General features: G+C 27.8%; 3 protein-coding genes and 1 long non-coding RNA gene across 10 annotated transcripts; 2 read left to right on the top strand and 2 right to left on the bottom strand.

Moving 5' to 3' along the window:
- The first annotated feature begins 1,467 nt into the window (after positions 1-1,467).
- LOC149881050 (uncharacterized) lies at positions 1,468-4,113 on the top strand. 4 transcript variants are annotated; one of them, XR_016445635.1, is made up of 3 exons: positions 1,468-1,524; positions 3,327-3,472; positions 3,683-4,113. It is a non-coding gene; the product is annotated as an uncharacterized LOC149881050 (long non-coding RNA). The 4 variants fall into 4 exon arrangements; XR_016445636.1 differs by lacking the exon at positions 1,468-1,524 and adding an exon at positions 1,551-1,753; XR_016445634.1 differs by lacking the exon at positions 1,468-1,524 and adding an exon at positions 2,274-3,046.
- Positions 4,114-5,321: 1,208 nt separating this feature from the next.
- LOC145194164 (type 2 phosphatidylinositol 4,5-bisphosphate 4-phosphatase-like) lies at positions 5,322-12,479 on the top strand. Of its 4 annotated transcripts, none has more exons than XM_090068761.1 (10): positions 5,365-5,480; positions 6,325-6,399; positions 6,516-6,730; positions 8,423-8,529; positions 9,124-9,244; positions 10,633-10,679; positions 10,784-10,874; positions 10,970-11,003; positions 11,833-11,853; positions 12,032-12,479. In XM_090068761.1, exons 2-10 carry the CDS (start codon positions 6,357-6,359, stop codon positions 12,115-12,117), a joined length of 765 nt encoding a protein of 254 aa, XP_089924887.1. In that variant the 5' UTR covers positions 5,365-5,480; positions 6,325-6,356; the 3' UTR covers positions 12,118-12,479. The 4 variants fall into 4 exon arrangements, with proteins under 4 accessions (XP_089924885.1, XP_089924887.1, XP_089924886.1 ...); XM_090068760.1 differs by lacking the exon at positions 5,365-5,480 and adding an exon at positions 5,804-5,845 and having other exon boundaries at positions 6,357-6,399; XM_090068762.1 differs by lacking the exon at positions 5,365-5,480 and adding an exon at positions 5,820-5,845 and having other exon boundaries at positions 6,347-6,399.
- Positions 12,480-14,014: 1,535 nt separating this feature from the next.
- LOC145193712 (ribosome biogenesis protein bop1-like) lies at positions 14,015-19,499 on the bottom strand. Its single transcript, XM_080071212.2, has 24 exons — positions 19,351-19,499; positions 19,133-19,261; positions 18,598-18,756; positions 18,327-18,440; positions 18,204-18,244; positions 17,994-18,111; positions 17,759-17,860; positions 17,577-17,675; positions 17,396-17,444; positions 17,205-17,257; positions 16,935-17,096; positions 16,775-16,855; positions 16,593-16,662; positions 16,383-16,515; positions 16,201-16,295; positions 16,033-16,115; positions 15,857-15,917; positions 15,639-15,688; positions 15,482-15,556; positions 14,985-15,087; positions 14,823-14,907; positions 14,587-14,694; positions 14,282-14,352; positions 14,015-14,197 (listed from the first exon to the last, which is right to left on the bottom strand). The coding sequence occupies exons 1-24, from the start codon at positions 19,390-19,392 to the stop codon at positions 14,115-14,117; spliced, it is 2,166 nt and encodes a 721-aa protein (XP_079927338.2). The 5' UTR covers positions 19,393-19,499; the 3' UTR covers positions 14,015-14,114.
- Positions 19,500-19,621: 122 nt separating this feature from the next.
- LOC145193713 (nucleolar protein 9-like) lies at positions 19,622-23,501 on the bottom strand. Its single transcript, XM_080071213.2, has 7 exons — positions 22,874-23,501; positions 22,507-22,783; positions 21,699-21,888; positions 20,708-21,283; positions 20,250-20,472; positions 20,022-20,104; positions 19,622-19,773 (listed from the first exon to the last, which is right to left on the bottom strand). The coding sequence occupies exons 1-7, from the start codon at positions 23,442-23,444 to the stop codon at positions 19,687-19,689; spliced, it is 2,007 nt and encodes a 668-aa protein (XP_079927339.2). The 5' UTR covers positions 23,445-23,501; the 3' UTR covers positions 19,622-19,686.
- Between the last annotated feature and the right edge of the window lie 190 nt (positions 23,502-23,691).

Below are 23,691 nucleotides of genomic sequence, written 5' to 3'. Positions count from 1 at the left end.
AAGAATAAGTAAACTTTTTGTGATAGTACATTAATAAACAAACCATCTTTTTTTTCACCATGCGTATCAAGTAATTTTGTAAAAGAAGAAACATTTGAAGCGTGATTGTCACAAACAACACCTCGAACATTAAAATTATTTTTTATTAAAAATTGAATCAGGTTAAGAATTTCAGACTTTAACCAGTCACTGTTCAATTTTACAATTGGAATTGCTTTGACAATACAGGAGATACTTTCTTTCAAACCAACTACCATGAAAGAGACAATGCTTCTATAACATTCATTTTCCTCACTAATCCCAATAACATTGCCACCAGAATATTCAGCACATTGTTGCAAATACATTTCATCAAAAATTATTATAAGATCTTTCGATAAGTTCCCATTTTCATGTAGCAACTTCAAAACTTTCATAGAATCTATTTCACCTGATTTAAGCTTGCCTAACAAAGATATAGATGGGAGTGGGAATTCCTTCAGCAGTAAATGATAAGTTTGCAGTGAAGTGTACCGCAACATTAATGCAAATTGAAGAACATTTGAAGAATAAATTTGTTTTTTTTTTATTTGGTGACTTTTGAGTTCTTCAAGAATAGAAGACAACTTTTCTTTTTCTGTACTAAAATGTGAATTGAGATTTTCCAGCATACTCCTTCTTTTTAACATACATTGGTGGGTTACTCTGAACCATGATGGTAAGGAAACTGGAAGATTTTTATAAAAAAGTTGGACATGTAAATTTTTGTCGATACGAATAGACTCAGCAACTTCAGGTATGTGTAGTTCATTTTGAATAATTCTATGGAACACAACACAATCATCAAATTTTGAAAATAAATATCCTGCTGGTGAATCAGCAGCTGAAAGGGAATCAACATCTTTAATAATATCTTTTAATAAAAATTTCTGATATTCATCTTCTTGAAATATTCTTTTAGCTGGTGATTTTCTTGGTCCAGATATAACTGGAAGAGAAGCAGTTGCTATGCTAGCAGGGTATATTGTAGGAACAGGCTTTAGGTTATACAGCAAACGAAATCGTTTTTCTGATGCTCCTTTATGTACAAACTTTTTCTCAAAGTGTTTTAAACAGATCACAGATGATTTTGTGACAGTCCAGAAATTTCTATTTACAAATCTAATCCATAACTTTCTTAAATCATCATCTTTTGGAAAACTGAAAACTGTAACTACTTCACCACCTAGATAATTGGAGGTACAACCAACAACACAGCATTTATTAACCATAATTACTATCTATTTATAAAAAGAAGCTATAATCAAGTATATGAGGTTTAGTTGATGTGAAGATATAGAAAACGCTGAAGTTTTTATCCTATGCCGGATATACTTATTTAAAATTTATAGCGCAATAATTAAAATATGTTAAGAAAGTTTGTCCATCCTACAGAATATACGTTTTTTAAACTGGCCTTCTATTTTTTTTCGATTTAAGCAGAAAAGAAGGCCGTATATTTAAGTAGGCCATGATTGTAGAATACTATAACATTCTGAATGCAAGGTAGTAAAAACCTTTTTGTAATGTTTGAGTAACAGGAAAAAGTTGTAAACATTTTTGTAATTTCAAATCAATATAAATAAATATAAATCAGTATAAATCAATATAGCCAAAAAAAATCTAAGTAATCACCATGCATTTTGCAATTGCTTGATTGTTATCATCCCGAGAGAACTTATTATAAGAGAATAAATCGGAAAATTTGAACATCCAATTCCAAGTGTTTCTAGAGGTATTGTTTTTTAAAATTTATCTCATTGCCGTCTCGACCCTCTCTTGCCATAAAAATTATTTTTTTTCTTTTATTAATAACTTTATAAATATTTTCTTTAATCAGTTGAACGTTGGTATCTAAGTAAGTTTGAGATCGAGGTATCAATTAAAAGTGCTTTAGTAGTAAAGGAAGAAATGGAAAACGTAGCATTTTTAGCTTTAATATTTAAAGTGGAAATTTACCCAGCGCTTCGTCGATGGTATAAAGCAGAAAAAAAACTTTGTCATTTCATTTGTAAATTAATAAACAAAGATTAAATTATACATTGAAGAGCCGAAATTCTCTTATACTTACAAAGTGATATAAATACCAACATATCTTATGACATAAAAAAAAGAAGTTTACATCTTAATAACATAAAAAAAGAAGTTTTGTAAAAATAAATCGATTTGATTCACAATAAAAATCCAAATCTAAGCTATATATGATCTTAAGTTACAAAACATAAGATGGAGTTCTGCATTTAAAAATAATTCTCAAGGAAGACATGCGGACTTTAGGAGTTTAAAACAATAAACAAAAATCAATTCTGAAAGTATAAACGAAATCGATTTCATTCGAAAAACATTGGAAATAAACAACGCTGAAGAAAAGTTAAACTCTACTATTTCTCCAATGAAATAAACAAAACATTATACATGTGCATAGTGTCAGTCAACTGAAACATAAAAGTGCCACAGTCTTCAAAAGTTTAACTGATAAAAGTAAATGCCAAGGTTTTACTGAATTTCTGGAGCCATGAAGTATAGAATAAATAACTTAAATAGAAGTTCCCAAAATTAACTTTTAACATTGACTCCAGAATCTTAGTCCAGAAAGTATGCTACTGAATACTTTGACGTAACGGAATCAAAAATTTGTATAGCATTTGAAAAAAAAAGAAATGCATTTTATCAAATCAATATACAAAAAAAGTAAAAAAGTTATCTAAAACAATGTTAAAAAAAGTAGCCGATTTTTATCATGATAATGAGTTTACAAGGCAAATGGCATGGAAAAAAGACTGCATAACTATTAGCGTAAACCATCATATGCAAAATTATTGAAGAGTTTCAAAATAAAGATTCCTAATGAGAAAAGTGGTTTTTCTGTTTTTTTTTTTTTTTTAAAAACTAAACAGTGTGTAATCAGGGTAAACTGGAACCCATTCAGTTTTTGTCTCTACCTTACACCAAAACAAAATTTTGTTAACTAATGAAACAGGAGTTACACTTGTACAAAAAATTGATTCCAAGGATTTTAATATGCAAGGTAATTAACATTGAGTGTATAATTTATAGATGATTTTGCAGAAAATTAGTTGTTAGCTGTTAAAGATGAAATTCAAAGTTACCATTGGAGCAAAACTGGGTGCACCTTGCATCCAGTAGCACTTTATTATTTAAATCAAATGTGTTTATTTGAAAGAAAAACTGCTATATTTCAGAGAACAATAACCATGATACTTGTATTGTGTATGAAGTTCAAACTCAGATTGTTAACTATCTAAAAACTTTTCATCTAATAATAACTAATATAAATTATTTTTCAGGAGGTTGGGCTGCACAATATAAAAATCTCAAAAACTTTATAAATCTTTGCTATCATAAAATTTATTTCAATATTGATGCAGAGTGGACAACTTGTCACAAATCATGAAAAGTTGGTATGCAACAGAATAGGAGGATTTGTTAAAAGGTAAGTGGAAAATGCTAGTTTGTAAAAACCTTGAAGTGATCAAATATTAAGTTGCAATAATCTTTTACTTTTTATTGTTTGACTTGTATTGATTTGTTTATTGTTTTTTGCTTTGTAACTTGGAAATTTCTTGTTAGAAATAATATGAAAAGCATTTTTTTCCCTAAGATTTAAAAAGTTAACTTAAATGATGTTCTTAAAAATCTTTAGGTTTGCTTTCTAAAAGGTAAAACAATCTCAGGTACAAGAAGTTTTCATCAGTTTGGCCCCAATCATCTAATGATCAGCTTTAAATGAACAAGTGAGAGTTCAAGTATATTTAAAAGTGTGAAGAAAGTGGAATCAATTAACTAATTTCAGATTTAAATTTAAAATATTTTATTGTAAAAAAAATTCTTTTAAAAGTTCCTCTCTTAATTTGTTTAAGATAGTAATAAAGGGAATGCAAGCAATTTCACCACTTTTTAACCTTTAGAGTGAGAGTTTTGGTTTTTCTTCAATTTGATCTTTGATTTTAATTATTTAATAGATATGTAATGATTATTGTAAAGTATTTTTGCCTGCTTATCATGTTAACATTGATTTTTACTGCATCAATGAAGGGCTGGCTAAAATTGAACTTACGCTATTAAAACTAAAAATGTTGTTTTTTATTTCATCCTTTACTACTTAAGGATTTTTAATAGATTTTTCGACTTCAAACTCACTTAGCAACTTCCAGCCAATTAGAGAAATTATTTTTAAAGTTATTGATAAAAGTAAATATTTATTTTGCACAGCAATTGGGGGTTGAGACTGTTAATGTGGTAAACTTTAATAAACAAAATATACAGAATCATTTGGAATTAAATATTCAAACTTTCAGATATTTTAGTTGTAATTACATCTCAGAATTCTAAAAAAAGCAATTCTGAAATACATAGAGACATGATCTTGTCAAATTGACATGGAAAAGCTCATTTATCAGTCCATTACATTTCTCAGAATAAGCCTGCAAGAATTACCATCATATGTGAAAACAATTTCAAATAGTTTTCAAATATCAGCAGTAAATTTGCTATGTGATTAACACCCCACAAATAAGTGAAGCTTATGGTTGAGAAAATACTTCATGGACAAAATTTGCATCAATCATCAACTTTAACACTGTTCTTAACATTCTAAAAATACATTTAAATGGATTAAATTACTTCCACTGGCAATTTGTTTCCCACATGTTGTTCTCCTTTAAGTTTGGATTCTTTTAAGGTTTCACATGAGGATATTTACTTTATGCTGACAAAATAATGATCTATACTTAAATGTTCTATTTCAATTTAGAAATACCAGTTTTATTTTAATTGAAGAACTTATATAATTTTTTAAAAAATCCAGATTCAAATGTTGTCTCTCTTAAAATAAATCCTCAAGATTAGATTTCCTAATCTACAACTGTTCCATACAATCAAATATGACGCAACTCAAATTGAACGCATTAAAAGATGGTTTTTAACTCGAGATCAAATTTTTGACCAGTTTTTAAACTATTTGTAGTTACTTCGTGCATGTGACTCCCTTCTAAATTTAGGAGAGCTTTTTATAGATTAAACCCCATACAAAAAAAGTCCTATAGTGAATAACATTAAAAACAGTTGTTATAATAAAAAATAATGAAAAAAATTAACTTTACAGAAAATCATCTGTCTCAAAAGTGAAAATAATCAGAATTAAAACTACATTATCATGTTTTTGGATCCCCACACCCTACCCCAACCCCTATTTATTTTGAGAGTAAAACGCTTGAATAACAAAACAGGAGGAGAGCCTTATTGAAGTATTTTTAACCCATGGAAATAGGAACTTCACGTGATTTTTGTTAAAACCACCGTCCCGCTCTTATTAAAGTCGTCGATTTTACAAAATAGCTAATTTTTTTTTTTAGCTTCATAACAAATAATGGTGGAACATGATGACGAAGAAGAACTTCTTGTTCAAACAAATAGAGAAGAACAGCGTTTGCACCAAGATGGTAAATACTTTGTTATAATAAAATAGAAATTTAGTTGTTTTATTTTGAAATGTGTTTACCGTTCAAGTTAGGAAATTTACAGCATCAATAGTGTCTATGTTGGCATAGCTTTCCCTCCTGCTCTCACCAATAGGGTTGCAAATATTTATTTAGGTATACTGTATTTTAAGTTCGTTATACCTATAATTATAGTACGGTAATATAATGCGGTAAATATAATACGGTAGCTATCGTACTGTATGACAACGGTTAGTTCTACTTGCCTAATATGATCTTAAATGATAAGAAACTTTGTATTTTAGTAAATTAATACTGATCAAAAATGTTTACTCAAACAAATGAACTTAAGTCAACTATGGGAAGTTGTATGATATGTTTCTTTTTAAGTCAATTTTTTTTTACTTTTGATATAATATTTTTCTGTTATGTCCCTAGTATAAAGTTTGTATTTGGAATTTGGCATTTTGCTTTACTATATTGGATTTTTAACATTTAATTTTACTATATTGGAAAATAGGAGCTTGTCTCTATTTTCTTAAACATAATTTATTTATGTTAAATCATTTTCCTTTAGTTTTTCTTTTGTATGTATGTATGTATGTATGTATGTATGTATGTATGTATGTATGTATGTATGTATGTATGTATGTATGTATGTGATGTTTTTCCATTTTATTTAAAGTGATGTCAACCAGGTAAAATAATAACTAATCCAATAAACTTTCTAAAGAGTAAAATTTTCAAAAAGAGTTTAGAAGTTAACAGTTCCTTTTTATTTACCATTAAACAATTAATATTAAAACAACTAACATTAGATTTAACAAGAGTACATAATACAAACTAGCATCACAATACTGTGATGCTAGTCTCATTTAGATGAAAAAGCATAAAGTTCAAATGTCTTGCAAACTCCGGGATGGTAATCTCTTTTGAATTTATCCTCAATAAACTTTACTAGTTATTACATAGAATTTGACATTACAAAGTTGAATTTGGTGTGGCTGCTTGGTAAAATCATAATTTTTTTAACTTTAGATCACTCTAATTTTAACATAAGAGATACACTCAATGAACCTCCGCCAGATTATGAATCATCTGAATATGCATCAAGAATTCAAAATGGTGCACTACATGAAAATGGTGCAATGGGTCAGCCAACAGTTGTTTGTAGGGTGTGCCAACAGCTGGTCTTTATTCGTGGCAGAGAAGGGCAACGGGTAGTGAAGTGCTCAAACTGTCATGAAGCAACAGTGAGTGTATAAATTATATTAGTTTAAGCTGAGTATGGCATATTAAGTCTTCATTTTCTACCTTGGCATTAGTTGCATACTTAAAACCCAGAAATAATATTAGTGTCATTTTAATCTACAAATTTATTCATAAATCTATCTTGTAATCTGTTTTTTTCTTTTAAGGTTTTTTTTTTTAAGTTAGATGGTAGTGCTATTAGTCTGTGAATTAGGATGTGTTATAATCTGTTAATACTATATGGCAATAGCCTCACAAAATGCGATTTATGGTAAAAATATAAAAAACTTTGGTTGCTCTAAAAACTAATACTAAGAACTCATAAAATATTTCACAAAACTTAGAGTAATAAATTGTATACCACAACCAAATATAACTCAACCAAATGTAAATCAACCAAATGTAACTCATAATTTAGAATAAGCTAGTAAATAGAGGAGATCACTTTTTAGATAAAAACAATTTTCAGAATTAATATTTCAGCTATTTGTATATTTCTATACTGTCTCTATTAGTTAACTCCAACAGAACAATTTTATATTAAATGTGTTTTTTTATATCCCTGTAAGGCAGCTTTTGAATTATGTTTGGTTCAGTGATCATTATTACTTATTTTAATGTTAATAAATTATAATTATAGTAGTGGAATTCTATCCACAAAAAAACTGCTAAGTATTATGCCATTATTTATCAACTTGATTTTTAAAATTAATTAGCTTTTAGTTATTTTTAAAATACAAATATTTTATTCTGATTTCATCAAAACCATATGCAATGTTTGAAGAAATTTTCTTTCCATCCAACATTTCAACATCTGTATGTGACAGTAATATGTATGTGACAGTAATGCGTGTGACTGTAATTTGTAGAATGCTAATATATTCTTATGACATTCCTACTTTTGTGTGTCTGTAATGAGAGTATACTACCATTTTATAGTTTGCACTTATATCCTTCAATAATACTCAAAAAATATAAGTTAAAGATGAAAAACTCTAATATATTGTAATAAATTGTTTCATTAATTGCAAGTGATTTTTGGATCATAGCAGTTTCCTCCTCAGCAATATTTTTGCCAGCTAAATAGAGAATAGTATAATTCTTCATTTGACCCAAGTCCATTCATAATTAAATTGTGATAATTAAGAGCTAGTGTTTCAGTAAAATGATTTTTAAAATTATTTATCAAAGTGTGTAAATTCATGTTTTAAAAAATATCAAATATTTTGAAAATGCTTAATAAAAACTGTTATTTATGACAGATAACCTCAAATTATAAATATTGCTGCAACTGACAGCAAAAAAACTGAAAAGTACACTTTCAATAAACAACTCGATATGGAAACAAGCAGTTTCATAAAAAGAGGTTTTTATCAAAATCATCAATATTTTTTATATTAAACTACTGCTTTATTTGTAGCACTCTAGAATATGTTAAATAAATTAGAATATCTTATATATTTTATCTGATAAATTTTATTTACTCAATATTCAATAATAGCTCATGCTAGCTATAGGTAGTGAATTTTTTGTGATGATCACAAGTAACTTGAAACAAGTTTATAAAAAAATATTACATTATCAATATCTTTATTAAACTTTTTTCTATAAATATTTTGTTTTGTTTCTTTATAACTGTTGTATTTTTTTCTAAAATATTTTGTTGCATTTTTTACAAGCCTGTTTGTTTTCAGCCTATAAAACCTCCACCAGCAGGAAAAAAGTATATTCGCTGTCCTTGTAATGCATTACTAACCTGTCGTTCCACCTCTGCTCGCATTTCATGTCCTAGAGCAAACTGGTAAGTAAAAGTTTTATATATAAACAATAAAAGTGTATATAAAACAGAATATTTAAAGCCAACAAATAAATAGTTAAAGAATAAAACATTATAAGCAGTGTAAATATTGCTATTAAATTGCCTTGCTAAAAATACAAAAAAATGCTCTTGTTTGTTTTCTTGTCTTGGCTTGAGGTGTAGATTTAATAAATCACAGTCACAGATGGTACTAGTTTTAACTAGTTGCTAGCTTTATCTATATAAAAATCATTCTGTTTGGTAATCTGTCTGCATCATTTCTATCTTTTTAGGGAAATCTAAGGTATGCAATTAATTACACCAACTTTTCCTGTACTCTTAAAAAGTTAAAGCACCATAATCTAGTGTGCAAAATTAAAATTTTTTTTATGAACTAAAACATTTGAAAGCGTCTTTCAGGATAACTTTCAAATAGTTTTTAAAAATTTCAATAAAAGTTTTAATTTAAGTGCAATTTGTTTTAACATTGCTTACATATAGTTTTGTTCAATTTTGCATAAAAAAATTTGATTTTTAAAACTTTGACTTTATTAGATATTATAATATATTCTTTTTTTTTTTTTTTTTCTTTACTAGCAAACGCATAATTAATGTTGGAAGTGTACCTCTTCCAACTACAAGTGAACAATCTATCCTTTTAAATAACACAGATTCCAGGGTACGAGTTTCTTGTGGTCATTGTAATGAAGTATTCAAGGTAAGTTAATTAACTGGTATTAAGAAGTTTGAGTTGTACCAATAGTAATGCAGCTAATCATTTTTGATCTTATTCTTTAAAATTAATTTCAAAAGCTTGGCTTAAAAATCACCCTTTATATATTTATATATATATATATATATATATATATATATATATATATATATATATATATATATATATATATATATATATATATATATATATATATAAAGGGTGATTCTTTTGCTGGTATCTTTTTGGCAACACTGGTTTTGACAGATCACGCATGGATTGTGTCTTGTGTCATTGTCAAACTTGTTCAGTTTGGTCTATAATTTAACCATGAACCGACTTACTAGTGAACAATGCTTGAAAGTTATTGAATTTTACTATCAAAAATCATGCTCGGTTCAAAGAGTGCATTGCGCACTTCTTCCAATTTATTGTCAGTTTGGTCGGCCTACTGAGGGAGTTATTCGGAAGCTTGTGACTAAATTTCAAACCCAGTTTACATTATTGGACATTAAACCACCGTAAAAGTGCCTGATAAAAATAAATAGTTCATATTAGCATTTCAATTTGATTGTAGAGTAAGGAGCCTTTTTTTTTCATGATATCCTATGCATAGTGCATGATATCCTATGCATAGTTCATGATATCCTATGCATAGTTCATGATATCCTATGCATATGCATAGTTGTGTAGTTCATGATATCCTATGCATTTTTTTTTTTTTTCTGATTATTTGATGATGAATTTGTAACAAGATTTTGCACCTTACTAGTACCTGACTTGTGAGTTGTTAAAGGGATATTCATTTTGGCCCACAGTGCAAAAATTTTTCAGCAATAATTTTATCAAACAGTTTAAAAATTAATCTGTAACAAAGTTTAATGTATTAAATGAAGTGATCTCAACTTTTGAAAAACTTTGTTTATCAGAGATTTTTTTTTTTTACCAAAGATATTAAATCTATTTTTTTCATGTGGATAAAACTTCATCTAATGATTCCATGGTCGTTTGAATATAGTAAAAAAAGGGAAAAACATCACATACATACGTACATACATACATACATACATACATACATACATACATACATACATACATACATACATACATACATACATACATACATACATACATACATACATACATACATACATAAATACATACATACATACATGCTAATATATATGTAAATATATATAGGTATATATATATGCATATATGTTATTTGTATGTATGTATATATATATGTACATAATGTATAATAAAATGTATGTACATATATAAGTACATATATATGTGTGTGTGTGCATGTATATTTTTTCCCAAATATAGCAATAGGCCTGATTTAATTAACATATAGACTATTCATAAATTTTAAAAGATTTTTTTTCTAGTTTCGATATGCAGCAGGCTTAGCTAAATGTCCATACTGCAGGAAAATGTAAGTGGTCTTGATTTTATGCATAATAAGAACTAATTTTTATTTTCACTTTTTTTTTTGCTTGTCTCTAAATGCTGTTGCTGCATACTGATTTTTCTATTTAGATCTTCTGTAGGATCTGCATTTGTGAAAAATCGAGCAATTCTTTTTGCAATTATTGGAGTAATATTTTTAGCTGCTGGAATAGGTCTTACAGTAAGTTCCATCAATAATTGAAAAAATTCAAGTATTGGATTAGTTTTCTATCCATGATGTGCTGCAGATGATGTACTGTGATTTTTTACATTTAGGTTGGCACTTTGTATTTTGCGAAGAACTCAAAAGGTTTGTATTGTGAATTTTCTCTCCAATTTTTTTTTCTATAAGGTTTATATATGAGTTTTGTAAAATCATTTACATTTTATAAAGTGGAATTTTCTGTTGTTGTCTTCCAATACCTTAAGACTGTTAAAAGTAAAATGCCTATTTTGTTATTTTTCTGTTATTTACTCTTTATAAATGTTATGTACAACTGATCAGTCAAAAATATCCTATGTGAACAATGACTGTCAATTTTAATGGTGGTCCAAATCTGATACTCTAATATGGAAATATTGTTTCTTATGTTAGCATTTAAAATTTCAAACAAAAATAACATTTTTCAACAAAAGAAATCATTAGCTTTACTTACACTTAGGGAAACTTTAACTCATTAAAAATATGTTGTGAAATAATTAAAAATTTTTATAATATTTTACATTAACTTTTGTCCAGGTCATAAATAATGAACAAACAAAGAAATTTACTCAAAAAAAGTTCAATTTTTTAAAAAACTTTGTTATGATGCAGTAAAATGAAAGAAATTTGTGACTATGAGTTGTCTTTTTATGATTTTAGTTAGTTTCAAGTCAAATTTAAATAATGATCATTCAAGATAGTAGATATCTGAATCTTTAATTTGATGGCAGGTTCTACTTTTGAAGTTTTGAAGAGTTGACCAAGTTTGTTAAAACAAACAGCATAATACTGAAATTGTGTTGAGCATTTTTTTTTTTTCTTGCTGACAGGAAATTGTCAATCATGAGTTGTGGTATAGGTTGCTAAGAAAATGTTGCACATCCTCTAGGTGATAGAAGTAGTGACATTTTTTTTATACTTGTAACTTATTTTTTAGGAATATACGTATCATGGGCTGGTGAGTTTTTTTTATTCTAATTTTATACTTCGTCTTTTTCATGGTTTTTTTAAACCTTCTATTCGAAATTTTTTTTTAGTAAGTTTAGTTTTTTGAAATTTGAAAAAGCATTGTATAATGGAAAATTAATGGAAAATTTCTATGTTCATTTGTTTTTATTCATTTATACTTATTTTAGGAGCATACTTATTTGGCGTATCTCTCTTAATTCGAAGTATATATTATTGCTGCATGACCGTCAGTAATGTACAACCAACAGTCTAATGAATAACATGAAGAAAACGTGATTTTTAAAATTTTTTTCTCTATTGATTTTTACTTCATCTTTACAGTTTATGCGCAGTTTTTATTCTCAACAAATGAAATTTTTTCTGAAACTAACATATCATTTATTCTTTTATCTTTATTACCTTGCGTGACGTTTAACAGCATTGATGTTTTTCTGGAGACAAAAGAAATGGTGAAAATTTCAAATGGATTTTTTTTTCTTCTAACTTCAACAAGTCACTTTCGTATTTACTTTTCTTTTTATCACTATTCCACTTTAAATTTTGAATAAAAAATAGTAATAGACAAATGTATATTTAAAGGTTTTATATGTTTTGTAATATAAATTTCCGTGTTTATTTGTTTACTGATAAAATGCTCATTAACTTGCAATTTGCTAATGGAATTAATAATGAAACTTAATGGAATTATCAGCCTTTTACGATTGATTAGTTTCTTTTATGTTTATACAGCTGTGTTCTAAAGAAATAGTAGAGACTAAAAAGTGATAGAATTTTTAGTTTCCAACAAGATCTAAATAACTTATTTGTAAAATCGAATCTACAAGCGTCCGTATGGGCTGTGTTAAGCCTTCCACTGAGGAAAAACGTTAATTGATCAGAAACCTATGTAAACACTATGTAAACACGAACTAAGAAGTTCAAGATGTCGAATGTTCAACATGGCTTGTAAGACGTTTGTGGAGACTTTTAATGTTCAGTACACTTTACAAACTGAAGCAGGCGTAAGTGACATGAAGCAGAAATCACCAATAATATTTTAATACAAGTAGTTTTTACGTTGCTTGACTGTCTGGCTAATTTTAAAAAATGACACCATTTTGACTATAATCAACTCAAACATGCGCATGACTTAAATAGTTAAATTTTGTTTCAATTTAACTTGTTTTGAGAAGTCTGAAGAAATCGAGTTATTTTTATTTTTGAAAAGTCCTTTAATTCACAGCGTTTCATTTTTATAGAATTTTAACATTTAAGATTGAAAATGGTAATAATTTTCACTTCCTGTCCCTCATTTTACCTTCATAAATCAAAATGAAATTAATGACTGTAAAGTTGAATCAGGTAAAAACAGTTTTAATGATTTTTTAAAAGTGACACGATATTACATATGAGTTTTTCATACATTAAACTAGGATTACAGGTTAAGAAAAAGTACAAAAATTTCTGTCAACAATTCCTTGTTTAATTGTTCATAATTGTTTGAATTGCAACATAATTTTCGCATCTTTTTTGAACAGAAGGCTTATTTTTAAAGTCATGGTTACTAGACTATATCAGCTATCCATTAAAATGAAAATCCATTAAAACTTTTAGAAGTTCTTTGTAAATTCGTTAAATATATCAAGCATGATAGATACACTTACAGTTTAATTTAAAGTTTTATCGCCTTCATTTTTTTGTTTTACCGTTTGCCTGAAAACCTACATAATGAACACGATGTTGAAACGTGATGAAAGATGAACAAGAGGAAAGATAAGACCATTAAAACAATTAGAGAATTATACCGGAAATGCTGCAACAAAAATGACCGATGTTGGCACTTGATAATTTCTGATCATAGATTTAGACATTTGCAATATCACCTTCTAAATAATCGAGAAATGATTGCTACTTATTACTTCATAGAGCGGTTGATCTAGTAAGCGTTAGGTATTTAAGAACTTTTTATATCGATTTTTTAAAAGCTCGCAAATGTCCCCTCAGGACAACCCAACAAAAGATGCTTTAGTTCAGCGGGAAATTACACTTTATAATTTATAAGTGGTGCGTTAAATTTTCGGTTAATTTTTAATTCATATCGATTGAGTTGCCGTTAATTTTTGTTTCATGTCGATTGAGTTGACACGAAAATTCAAAGTAAAACTTTGGTATTATTGAATTCCTTTATTATTTGATATTCTAAAAATAAAACTGTTACAAAATTAACGACTTTCTAAAACGCAGTTGTCTACGTATACGATGACGCAGTTGTTACGTATACAAACGAACAGTCATATCAGCACCAGATGTAAAAATCCAAGGTTGATGTGGATGGAACGTTATGTCCGTAACACCTGTGGAATAAATTTAAAAATTATCAGGCATATAATGTTAATTTGGGTTAAGACTAAACACAAAAATAAGTAATGGTGAGTTACCAAGATTGTCTATAGATTTGTGTCCACGCAGTATTTTAAGAGGTACAATCATCGGATTTTGCATTAAATCACTAAAAGTAAAGACCAATAATTCAAATACAACATTCATAAAGTCATAAAGTATACAACATTCATAAAGTCATCAAATTATTCCAGTAATCAGTGTGCTTTTCAAAACTTAATATCGGTTTTCATCTAATATTGATAAAGTATATAATATTAATCCAAAGAATAATATTATATATCTTATCAATATTGGATGCAAACCGATATTTATTACATAAACATTAGTTACTAAAAACAACCTGTAAACTGTCGCATGGCTCACGACAACAGTACCGTCATCTGATGCAGATGCGAATAATGGATAACAACGATGAAATACAACCTGGCGTACAGCTTTTTTATGGTGTCTAAATAAAGCATTTACATGGTTGAATAGGTTCCTTTTGTGCCTGGAGTACAGCTTTTTTATGGTGTCTAAATAAACCATTTACATGGTTGAATAGGTTCTTTTAAGTTTAAACATTTTCAGTCTTACCTCAATACTTTATACGGTTTTGAAGATAGGTCCATGTCAAACCAACACAAACGTTTGTCGTAACTTCCGATTATTAAATTGTCACCTGAAAATATTTTGTTTCGTCATTGAAAAGAAAATGACATTGCAAAAGACAGCATTAAAAACCATTTTGAAAGCAACCTTGAGAATGAACATCAATGCTAGATATCCATTTTACACCAGACATGAGTTTCTTGGAAAGTTCTTGTTTTTGAAGGTTGTATACGCGAACATATCTTTGCGTCTAAAGTATTTTTTTACACAAATACATCTCTTAATTTATTAATAAATTACAAAGAAACTGGATCATAATTTAGGATGAAGTTTATCTCATTTTATCCACCATTTTTATATTATAAGAATTCATTCACTTCAAGTATGTAATAAAGTCATACAATTAAAAAATAACAAACTAGAGGTCTTAAGGTGAAATCACTTTCATAATATACTAATAGTTGAAAAACTCGCTGAGATAAAATTCAATAATAGACCAAATCCAATTTTGAATCAAGAATAGTTAAAGCGAATGCTCATGACAGCATTTACTAAAGCTGAAAAAAAAAAAAAAAACTTACCACGACAATAAAGTAACTTACCGCGACACAGAAATAACTTACCGCGACACAGAAATAACTTACCGCGACAAAAAAGAAAGCTCTTGAAGGATGAAATTTTACACATTGAATTTGTCCTTTAGCTTTTTTAAACGGACACTAAAAAATGTAAAATCATTATATAAAGCATTTTAAGTAAAACAACTTTTACAAAGAAATCAAAAATAACAAAGCAACAAACTTGGCTCTTTCTCTTTGACAATTGGTGCAGCAGAATCGATTTGTTGTCACCTATTGGTTGTTTTCAATTTTAAAAAAGGAAAAAGATTTTAAAATCCACAGCAAACTGAATTTAGAAATTCAATGCAAAAAATCACTTTCAGAAAAATCAAAAATCAAAATACTTTCCCTCTTCTAACTATAATACCACTATCATGGTTTCAATATTTAAAATCTTACCTTCAGGACAGACTGTTGCAAAGTAATCCCCTTTTGCATGCCATGTGACTTGTTTGATGGGCTGAAAAAAAAAACAAGAGTTAAATGCTAAAAAAAGATTAAGTATTAGTCATGACTTAAATATTAATCGCTATTCAAAATAAAATCAAAACCAAAATATCAAACAAGATTTTTACCTTTTGATGCAGTAATTTTAGTTTAATTCCAAACTTATGCTCTTCAGACGTAGGTTGACACCATTCAATTACATCTCCTGAGTCTAAACGACAGTAATTTGTTCTTTCAAGCCAACGTCACACTTTGTAAAATCGATATAAATTTCCTTGTTGACACAACTAACTAACCTGTGTCACCAGAATACTGATCTATCATTTTATCAACGTTTTTACATAGCAATTTATCACCGAGGTTTGGATTGATAACATTTAGATGCGAATCTCTAAAAGATCAAAACGATTAGAAGACAAGTAATTTTAACTTTCATCAACCCGACAATCAAAAAAAAGAAAAGAAAAAAAAGGCTCACACAGCAGCTATTAAAATAGGTAGACTTTCCATTGGGTTCCATTGGAGACTGTGTACAACTCCGTCGAACTTTATCGACTTTATACAACGTGAAGTTAGGACCTCCCAGAAGCGAATACTCTTATCTGAGCTGCCTAAAAAAAACAATACAAATAGATTAACGAATTTTAATTATGCTGCCTGCAAAAAAAAAAAAGAAGTTTAAATGTACCAGTAGCTAACCACTGTCCCGTGGGATCGACCGATAAACATGTGACAATCCCTTCATGTCCTTTGTATATCTATTTTATAAAAAAAGAGCTTTTATAGTGTTTCAAAATATTTAAAACAGGTTTTTCCAGATATATGCATATATAGACATAAGTAAATGTGTTTGCGTGCAAAATATCTCACCATAGATTGAATAGTCGGATAAGGTTGTAAATCACGTGGACGGGGAAGCTTAGGTATTAAATCCTCAGGATCTATTTGAAGCTAAATTTAGACACAGTTTAAATAATAAAAACCAAAAACAAAACAGAAAACTATAATTTTATTAAAAAAACGTTCGTACTCTGACTTTCTTTTGCCTTGCACACAAGTAAAGATCAAGACATCGATCAAACTTCTCATTAATAAACTTTGAGTATCCTGGAACCTTTCTCAAAGCATCAAATTTCTGTGAGAGAAAGTTTTGAGTTCTATCTTCAGGATCTGTGGCTAGCCAAACTGCTTTCTAATCAAATAAGTAAAATTTTCAAAATCTAACAGGAATCTGCATATAGAGGAAACAGCTTTAAATTCTAAAGCTTTTGAAAAAAAAGAAATAAAACTTTGATAAGACCTCTTCTTCAGTTGGTAGATATTCTGGAGGCGGATTGTATGATTCTTCGTGACCTAAAATGTAATTTTTATTATTTGCTATTACAAAATTAATTCACACTAAAGATGATACTTTTTTAATTCTTTAAAATTTTGTTGATTTTTTAACCTTGAACTGCCTTAGTAAGTTGAAGCTCTATCTATTATGCTTACCAGGAAGTTTCAACTTTGGTGCTGGCCAATGCATTACATGATTTTTTGACTGAAAAAAACAAAATTCATTGTTTACTATTTTAACCATTTTGTTTTTTAATTCTTTTTTTTTACTCTTCATTCTTCAGACATCATTTTTCATATTCAACTAAACTACATAAACAAGACAACAATAATTTACCACATCATCTTTTCCCCACAATAAATAATATTTCGGCTCATCTCTCTCAATCTTAGGTTTAATCCAACCATTACGTATTGCTCTGACAATTTTCATTATCTAATTTAGTAAATAAAAAGTGACAATAAAAATTCAAAATAAAAAAAATCTGAAAACTTTTTTTCTAATGTATAGAGCAATACCTTTTTATGCTCCCACTTTGAAGGAATGAAACTTCTTTTTGTAGCAGGATTATCTTTGATTGGATGAATCATTTTCTCTCCAGAAAAATAGTCAACGTACGGCTAAAATATGAACACAAAAAAAACATGAGAAAAAGTAGGAAACAACATTTTGTTGTTTGGTCAAAACTTAAAACATGTTTATAGTAAATGTTCAACTTAAAACACATCTTAACATTAATACTGAAAAGATGACCTCATAAGGGTCGAAATCTTTCTCAGGGAATTTTCCAGATTCAATTCTGTGGATAATAGCAATTTCTTCATCTGTAAGTTTTATTTGTTCCATATTTGTTTTATCATAAACAGTTCTCCTGGAAAAGGCAAAAATTATTACAAACAGACCTAAAGAAGACAAGCAAACAACATTTAATTAAATTTTAATGAGGGAATATAATTTGCACACCAGTAGTCTGGATCTTCCATCTTTGAAAGAAACTCATCCAACTGTATAAAACAAATTAAAATCTTATAGTAAAATTGTTGTTAATTTGTAATTAAACCTGTAGAACTATATGAATTAACATACCTGGTCACCTTGAGTTGATTTCTTTATCAACTTTTGACCATCTAAACTGTAGCCAAAATGTTGATAGTCATTATACCATTCCATTGGGATGTTACCAACAGTGTTCCTAATATCCTTTAAAGGTAGATCAAATAAAAACTCAAAAAAAAAAAAAAAAAAACAGAAACAAAAAAAAAACATTCTCTAGCAAGAAAAAGAGTAAATATAAATAAACTTCTCTAAGGAATTTGAGTTACAACTTTTAACCTTTAAAAAGAATTTGAGTTTTAACCTCTTCATCAGAAGTATCAACTTCATCTTGTTTTAACTGTTGAATTACTGTTCTACTTGGTTCTACATCAATTTTTTTAGTCCTGTTTTGGATAATTTTTGAGACCTTCTGTTCATCTGATGATGAGTTTGACAGTTCTTCACCTTCATTTGCTGAATTCTAAAAATAAATAAAACTTGTTTTACTAAAAAAGAACAAGTCTATTATGTTTATCTAAAGTAACTTATTAAACAATACCTTTATTAATTTAAAAAATCTCTGATTTCATTTTGTTCTTTTTTTAAAAAAAAATTTATAATTTTGGATTCTACAAAAAAATTGCAAAAATGTTTATTCTTGACAATTTGTCATGAAAATCTTAAAAGTAAATAAAGACTAAAAAAAGTAAATTAAGATTAAAAAGTCTCCATTTTTACTAAATAAAAATCTCTCATTTTCCAGATTTCTTTGAAAATAATTTCAAAATTTAATAAACCTTTTATTCCTTTCCTAGATTAATAAAATACTTAGAAACTTTTCATGAAAACAGTTTAACCTCGTTTTTCTCCTCATCAGAAAAGCTGTCAACATCAGACTCTTCACTATCTGATCCTTCATCTTCTAAACCTGAGTATACACTTTCCTCACTGTCAGTTAAATCATCATCACCATTCAAAAACTCATGCTACAATAAAAAAAAGTTTGAAAACAAAATGACAGACAAGAAAAAATCAAAACAGAAACAAATACAATGAAAAAATATCATAAGAGAACCTTTTTCTCAACTGCAGGTGCATTGCTTTGTCTTTTTGGCATTTTTATTTATTAAAACTTAAAAAAGAAATTTAAATTTTATAAAAAGAAAGATTTCTAAATTAAATTTACTTTTAAAATTTTACACATATAAAAATATATAAAAAAAAAACAAAGTAAAAAAATATAAAGCATCAAAAAATAAACAAGTTAACTTTTTTGGTCAATAATGAATAACTTTTTTAGAGACAATTGTTACAACAACAGTGGTCATTCAAAAGATATAGTAAAATTGTTTTTCAGCTTTATTTTTTATAGTGGCTACATTGTAGGGTTATAAAGATTTAAAAGACATAATTATTTATGTTTGGTCTTCATTTGCTTTGCGGTTGCTTCAATTGCCTTTATGACAAGAGAAAGTGAATCATCTTCTGCAGGAGCAGGCTGAAAAAAAAAAGAGATTGATATTTTTGTAAAATTTTTCATTAATTACTGAATGCATTTTTGAACTTATAGTGATGTATTCTTTAACTTAAAATAATTTTGTTACATGGGCTAAAAGCAATGACCTTACAAATACAAGAAAAATAATTAAGAATTGTGATTTCTTAGAAAAAATATTTTTATCAGTAGTTTTTTTTTATCAATATTCAAAATATACAAAAATTTAACACTGTAACTATATTTTATACCTTTTGCTCAACAGTTTGTATTTCCTCACCAAATGATATACCCAGAGATTTAAGTTGTTCTTGATATTTTAAAGCTCTGTCATCTAATTAAATTTTTTTTTTTAATTAAAAAAATGCCTTCCAAAATTCACCCACACAAAAAAGATCAGCAAAAATTGAATGTCTATTGCTTTTTATTTCTTTTTTAGCTGTTAATAAAGGAGAAAACATCTAGTGTAAAAATCATACCAATCTTTGATTTTTTTTGGGGGTTTGGAATGCTTTTGCTGACATCAAAAATATCTTTCATTAATTTTCTTTTCTTTTCTTTCAACTCTATTGCAGCATCCTCTTTAGGTTTTTTTATACCAGTATTAAACAAACAAATTCTACCATACATATTCTTTCCTATATATGCAGAGCCTCTGGTTAATTTTTCAATTAGTTTTTTCCGAACTTCTTCATCAATAGACTAAAGAAAATGAAACTATATTTTTTATTTGCAATACACCTTTAAAAAAATAACACATAACTTTTAAATAATGAGAAGAATTTTAACTGTTTTTTAAGTTATATAATAAAAGACAAAAAACTCAAGTAACAGTCAAATAAAATAGTAAAATAAAAAGTTAATTTAAAAAAAAAATAATAATAAAATAAAATAGAAAAGTGAGGAAGTAGTTTATTCAGTTTAATTTTAAGAGTACCTTCCACATGCTATCAAAAACACGACTACCAAACTTGTCGCATACTAAAGCTTCTAAAGATGGCAATAAAGTGCCAGCCATATTGTTCTTCTTTATAGCAGGAATATTAATGTTCTGGAAAAACGCCTCAAAAGCAAAGCTGGCACTTGGGTGGCAGGCAACAGAAAGAAGTTCTTCAAGAGATAGACTCATAAAACTTGATACAACCAACTTGCTTTTTTTAAAAGTGAGACACTGTTTAAGCAAACAAGCTCCATGATAGTTTATATCACTCTTTACCAACAGCCGCTTGGATTTTTCTGGTATTTTTAAATCATTTTCAGTATTAACATCATCTTTTTTATGATATATATCATATGTGATGAGAGATAAAACTAATTGCACCAATGATTTGGAATTTTCCTTGCTATCTTTAGGAATATGGAGAGCCGATGATAATGATTTAATAAAAAGTTTTTGCTTTTTAACCATGCCTAAGCGAGAGATTGTTTCAGCGCCCTTTACAACACAGCCCATGTGACCTGTAGCTAAGATATCTTCAATGTAGTTAATTAGCTTGCTAATTATCAGCTCTGCCTATAAAGAAAGCAAAATTTAAAAAAGTTTTATTAACTTTTTTTGTTCAAACAAAATTGCATTTCAATAAAAATGCAAGATTTAAATTTCATTTTTTTACAAAATGAATTAACTCCCATAACAATCAGTGCACATTTAACATGATTACTCATCTATAACTTGTTTTTTTTTTTTTTTACAAAATCATTTCACAAAATGAAACATTTTTACTATTTTATTACTTAAAGATAATGAAAAATATAACAGCAAAGAAGTTTAAAAAAGATCCTCTCGAGATATTGTTAACAAAGATCATCTCAAGATAATAATAATTATAGATCCTCTCGAGATACTGCATCGATATAATTAAACTAAACATTAGTTAAGAAATTCAAAAAACTAAAAATTCATTTTTGTTCAAGTTTTAAAAAATTACCTCTGCTATTTTATTAACATTCTTCAAGAATGCCTGGGCAATATAATTTGCAACAGGATGAATACACAAGGACACAAAAATTCGATTGAAACACTTTGTTGCTAATTCGCTAAAAAATTCCTCATCTGCAGTTTCTACTATAACTTCTAACAAATGGCTACCAACCTCATCTGTTGGAACAACAGGCAAACTAAAAACTCAGAAAGATTTTTTTTTATCACTCTTTTACATGAACCCAATTAGACCTTTATTAAACTAGAATTGTTAAATCAGCTTAAAATGAAAAAGAAAAAAAAAAAAAAAAAAAAAAAAAAAGAACAATATAATGTAAATTCTTAAACCAGTTTACAATAAAATGTTTTAAACCCTATAAAATAAATCTATGGAAAAGTGTTTTTCAATCTTTTTTGTACCATGTCCACACCTAAGCCTTTAAAAAAATATTACACCCTCTATGTAACATACACATAATTTTTAACATTCAAAAATTTAATTGTTCACTGAAGAAATTGAGACTGATCATATGGTTAAACTAAAGTTTTGTCCACATGTAGGATGTAACCCCCATGTTGAGAAAAACTGCCATGTTGAAAAACCCTCATTTTAAAAAAACCCCATTTTGAAAAAAACTTTAGAAGTTCTTAAAAAAAGTTATTCAATTTTTTTTACTTAAATAACTTTACTCTTCAAAAAATAGAAAATTGCCTTAAAGTATGGACTAAAAAAAAGTTTCCTAAGGAAGACTTATGTTTTAATATTTTTTAATTTTTTATGTTTTAATAGTTTAATCTAAGACCATTTTAACTACCTTTGCAGTATATCTTCAGAGTCTTTCTCACCATTATCGTGTATATTTGATGATAGAATCTGTGAGCGTCCAACTATTAACTTTGAAAGTAAATGCAACAGATCTCTATCTATTTTACTCGTGACAAACAACAGCACTTGTAAAACAGGACTAGCTGTGCGATGACAGAGAAGTTCCCCAAAGTTGTCATCCTCAGTAATTACCTTGAAAAAGCGCTTGAATGACTTCAATAACAGCTTTGGTACATTAAATACACTCAACACTTGATGTTTATTTCCTGGATAAACAATCATAAAAACAAAATAATCACAGCAACAAACTTTAAATTGTAACTATTATAAGATAATCATACACAAATTAAATATACCATTTGCTAAAAAATCTTTTTTATTATTTGCAGCTTTTTTATTAGATTCCCGACATGACCAGCTACGAGTAATCACTTCAGGTACTACCACTCCTCCACACATTTGCAACACTGTGTTAACCACATGACTACCATAAACATCTCTTATGAGAATACTTGTCATCTTCCTAATATCTTTACAAAATTTATAAAATAATAACTGCACTTCATCATTTTCTAAATGATGCTTATTGTTCCAACAAAGAGTTTCAACAACATGCGAAGCGAAGCGATCTGAACACAACTTCTCTATATCAGGTTTGAAAATTTTAATCATCATTTTAAACTGATCGCTTGTTATTAAGGGAATTATTCGTTCAAATACTTTACTTGTCAAAGTATGACGTGCTAGCTGACTCCCATCATTCTCTATTTGGTATGTGACATTCTTGACAAATGTTTGTCTGTTTTCATCATCCTCAAATGCATCTTCTAGTAAAACTTGTTCAACACGCTTAAAATAATTTATTGTTTCTTCAGATAATCTACCTTGTTTTTTCTCAATTGCATTTTCTTTCTTATCATTTTTCATGATAAACAAAATTTTTTTTAGAAATTGTCATGCAAGCCACAAAATTTTTTTTTTCTCACTGAAATGGAAAATTAAATTACAAAATTATATCTAAGAAATATATCTAAGAAATATAAGTAGGAAATTAATAATTTAATCAGCATTTTGACGTAAAAAAGATGCATTAAAATCTTTTTTAATGAAGAGTGATTAAAGAGTTTGACTTTCAGCAAAGCAAAAGTAAACAAATGAAATAATAAACATTATA

Source organism: Hydra viridissima, unplaced genomic scaffold (assembly GCF_058129835.1).
Source record: "Hydra viridissima isolate aposymbiotic clone 2 unplaced genomic scaffold, HvirCarnegie_v1 scaffold_12, whole genome shotgun sequence".
In the NCBI taxonomy this organism is placed as follows: Eukaryota; Metazoa; Cnidaria; class Hydrozoa; order Anthoathecata; family Hydridae; genus Hydra; species Hydra viridissima.
Note: the sequence above shows the minus strand (reverse complement) of the source record. Positions and strands in the feature narration are given on the sequence as shown.

Coding starts and splice junctions, on each gene's coding strand:
- LOC145193713 (XM_080071213.2), bottom strand. CDS start 23,444: ATGAAAAATGATAAGAAAGAAAATGCAATTGAGAAAAAACAAGGTAGA. Junction 21,889..22,506: donor TCTGAAGATATACTGCAAAG/GTAGTTAAAATG, acceptor CTGAGTTTTTAG/TTTGCCTGTTGTTCCAACAG. Junction 20,105..20,249: donor CCAAAAAAAATCAAAGATTG/GTATGATTTTTA, acceptor AAATTTAATTAG/ATGACAGAGCTTTAAAATAT.
- LOC145194164 (XM_090068759.1), top strand. CDS start 5,408: ATGGTGGAACATGATGACGAAGAAGAACTTCTTGTTCAAACAAATAGA. Junction 5,481..6,515: donor ACAGCGTTTGCACCAAGATG/GTAAATACTTTG, acceptor TTTTAACTTTAG/ATCACTCTAATTTTAACATA. Junction 8,530..9,123: donor TCATGTCCTAGAGCAAACTG/GTAAGTAAAAGT, acceptor TTTCTTTACTAG/CAAACGCATAATTAATGTTG.
- LOC145193712 (XM_080071212.2), bottom strand. CDS start 19,392: ATGCCAAAAAGACAAAGCAATGCACCTGCAGTTGAGAAAAAG. Junction 17,097..17,204: donor ATCTACCAACTGAAGAAGAG/GTCTTATCAAAG, acceptor TTATTTGATTAG/AAAGCAGTTTGGCTAGCCAC. Junction 15,689..15,856: donor TGCAACAGTCTGTCCTGAAG/GTAAGATTTTAA, acceptor AACAACCAATAG/GTGACAACAAATCGATTCTG.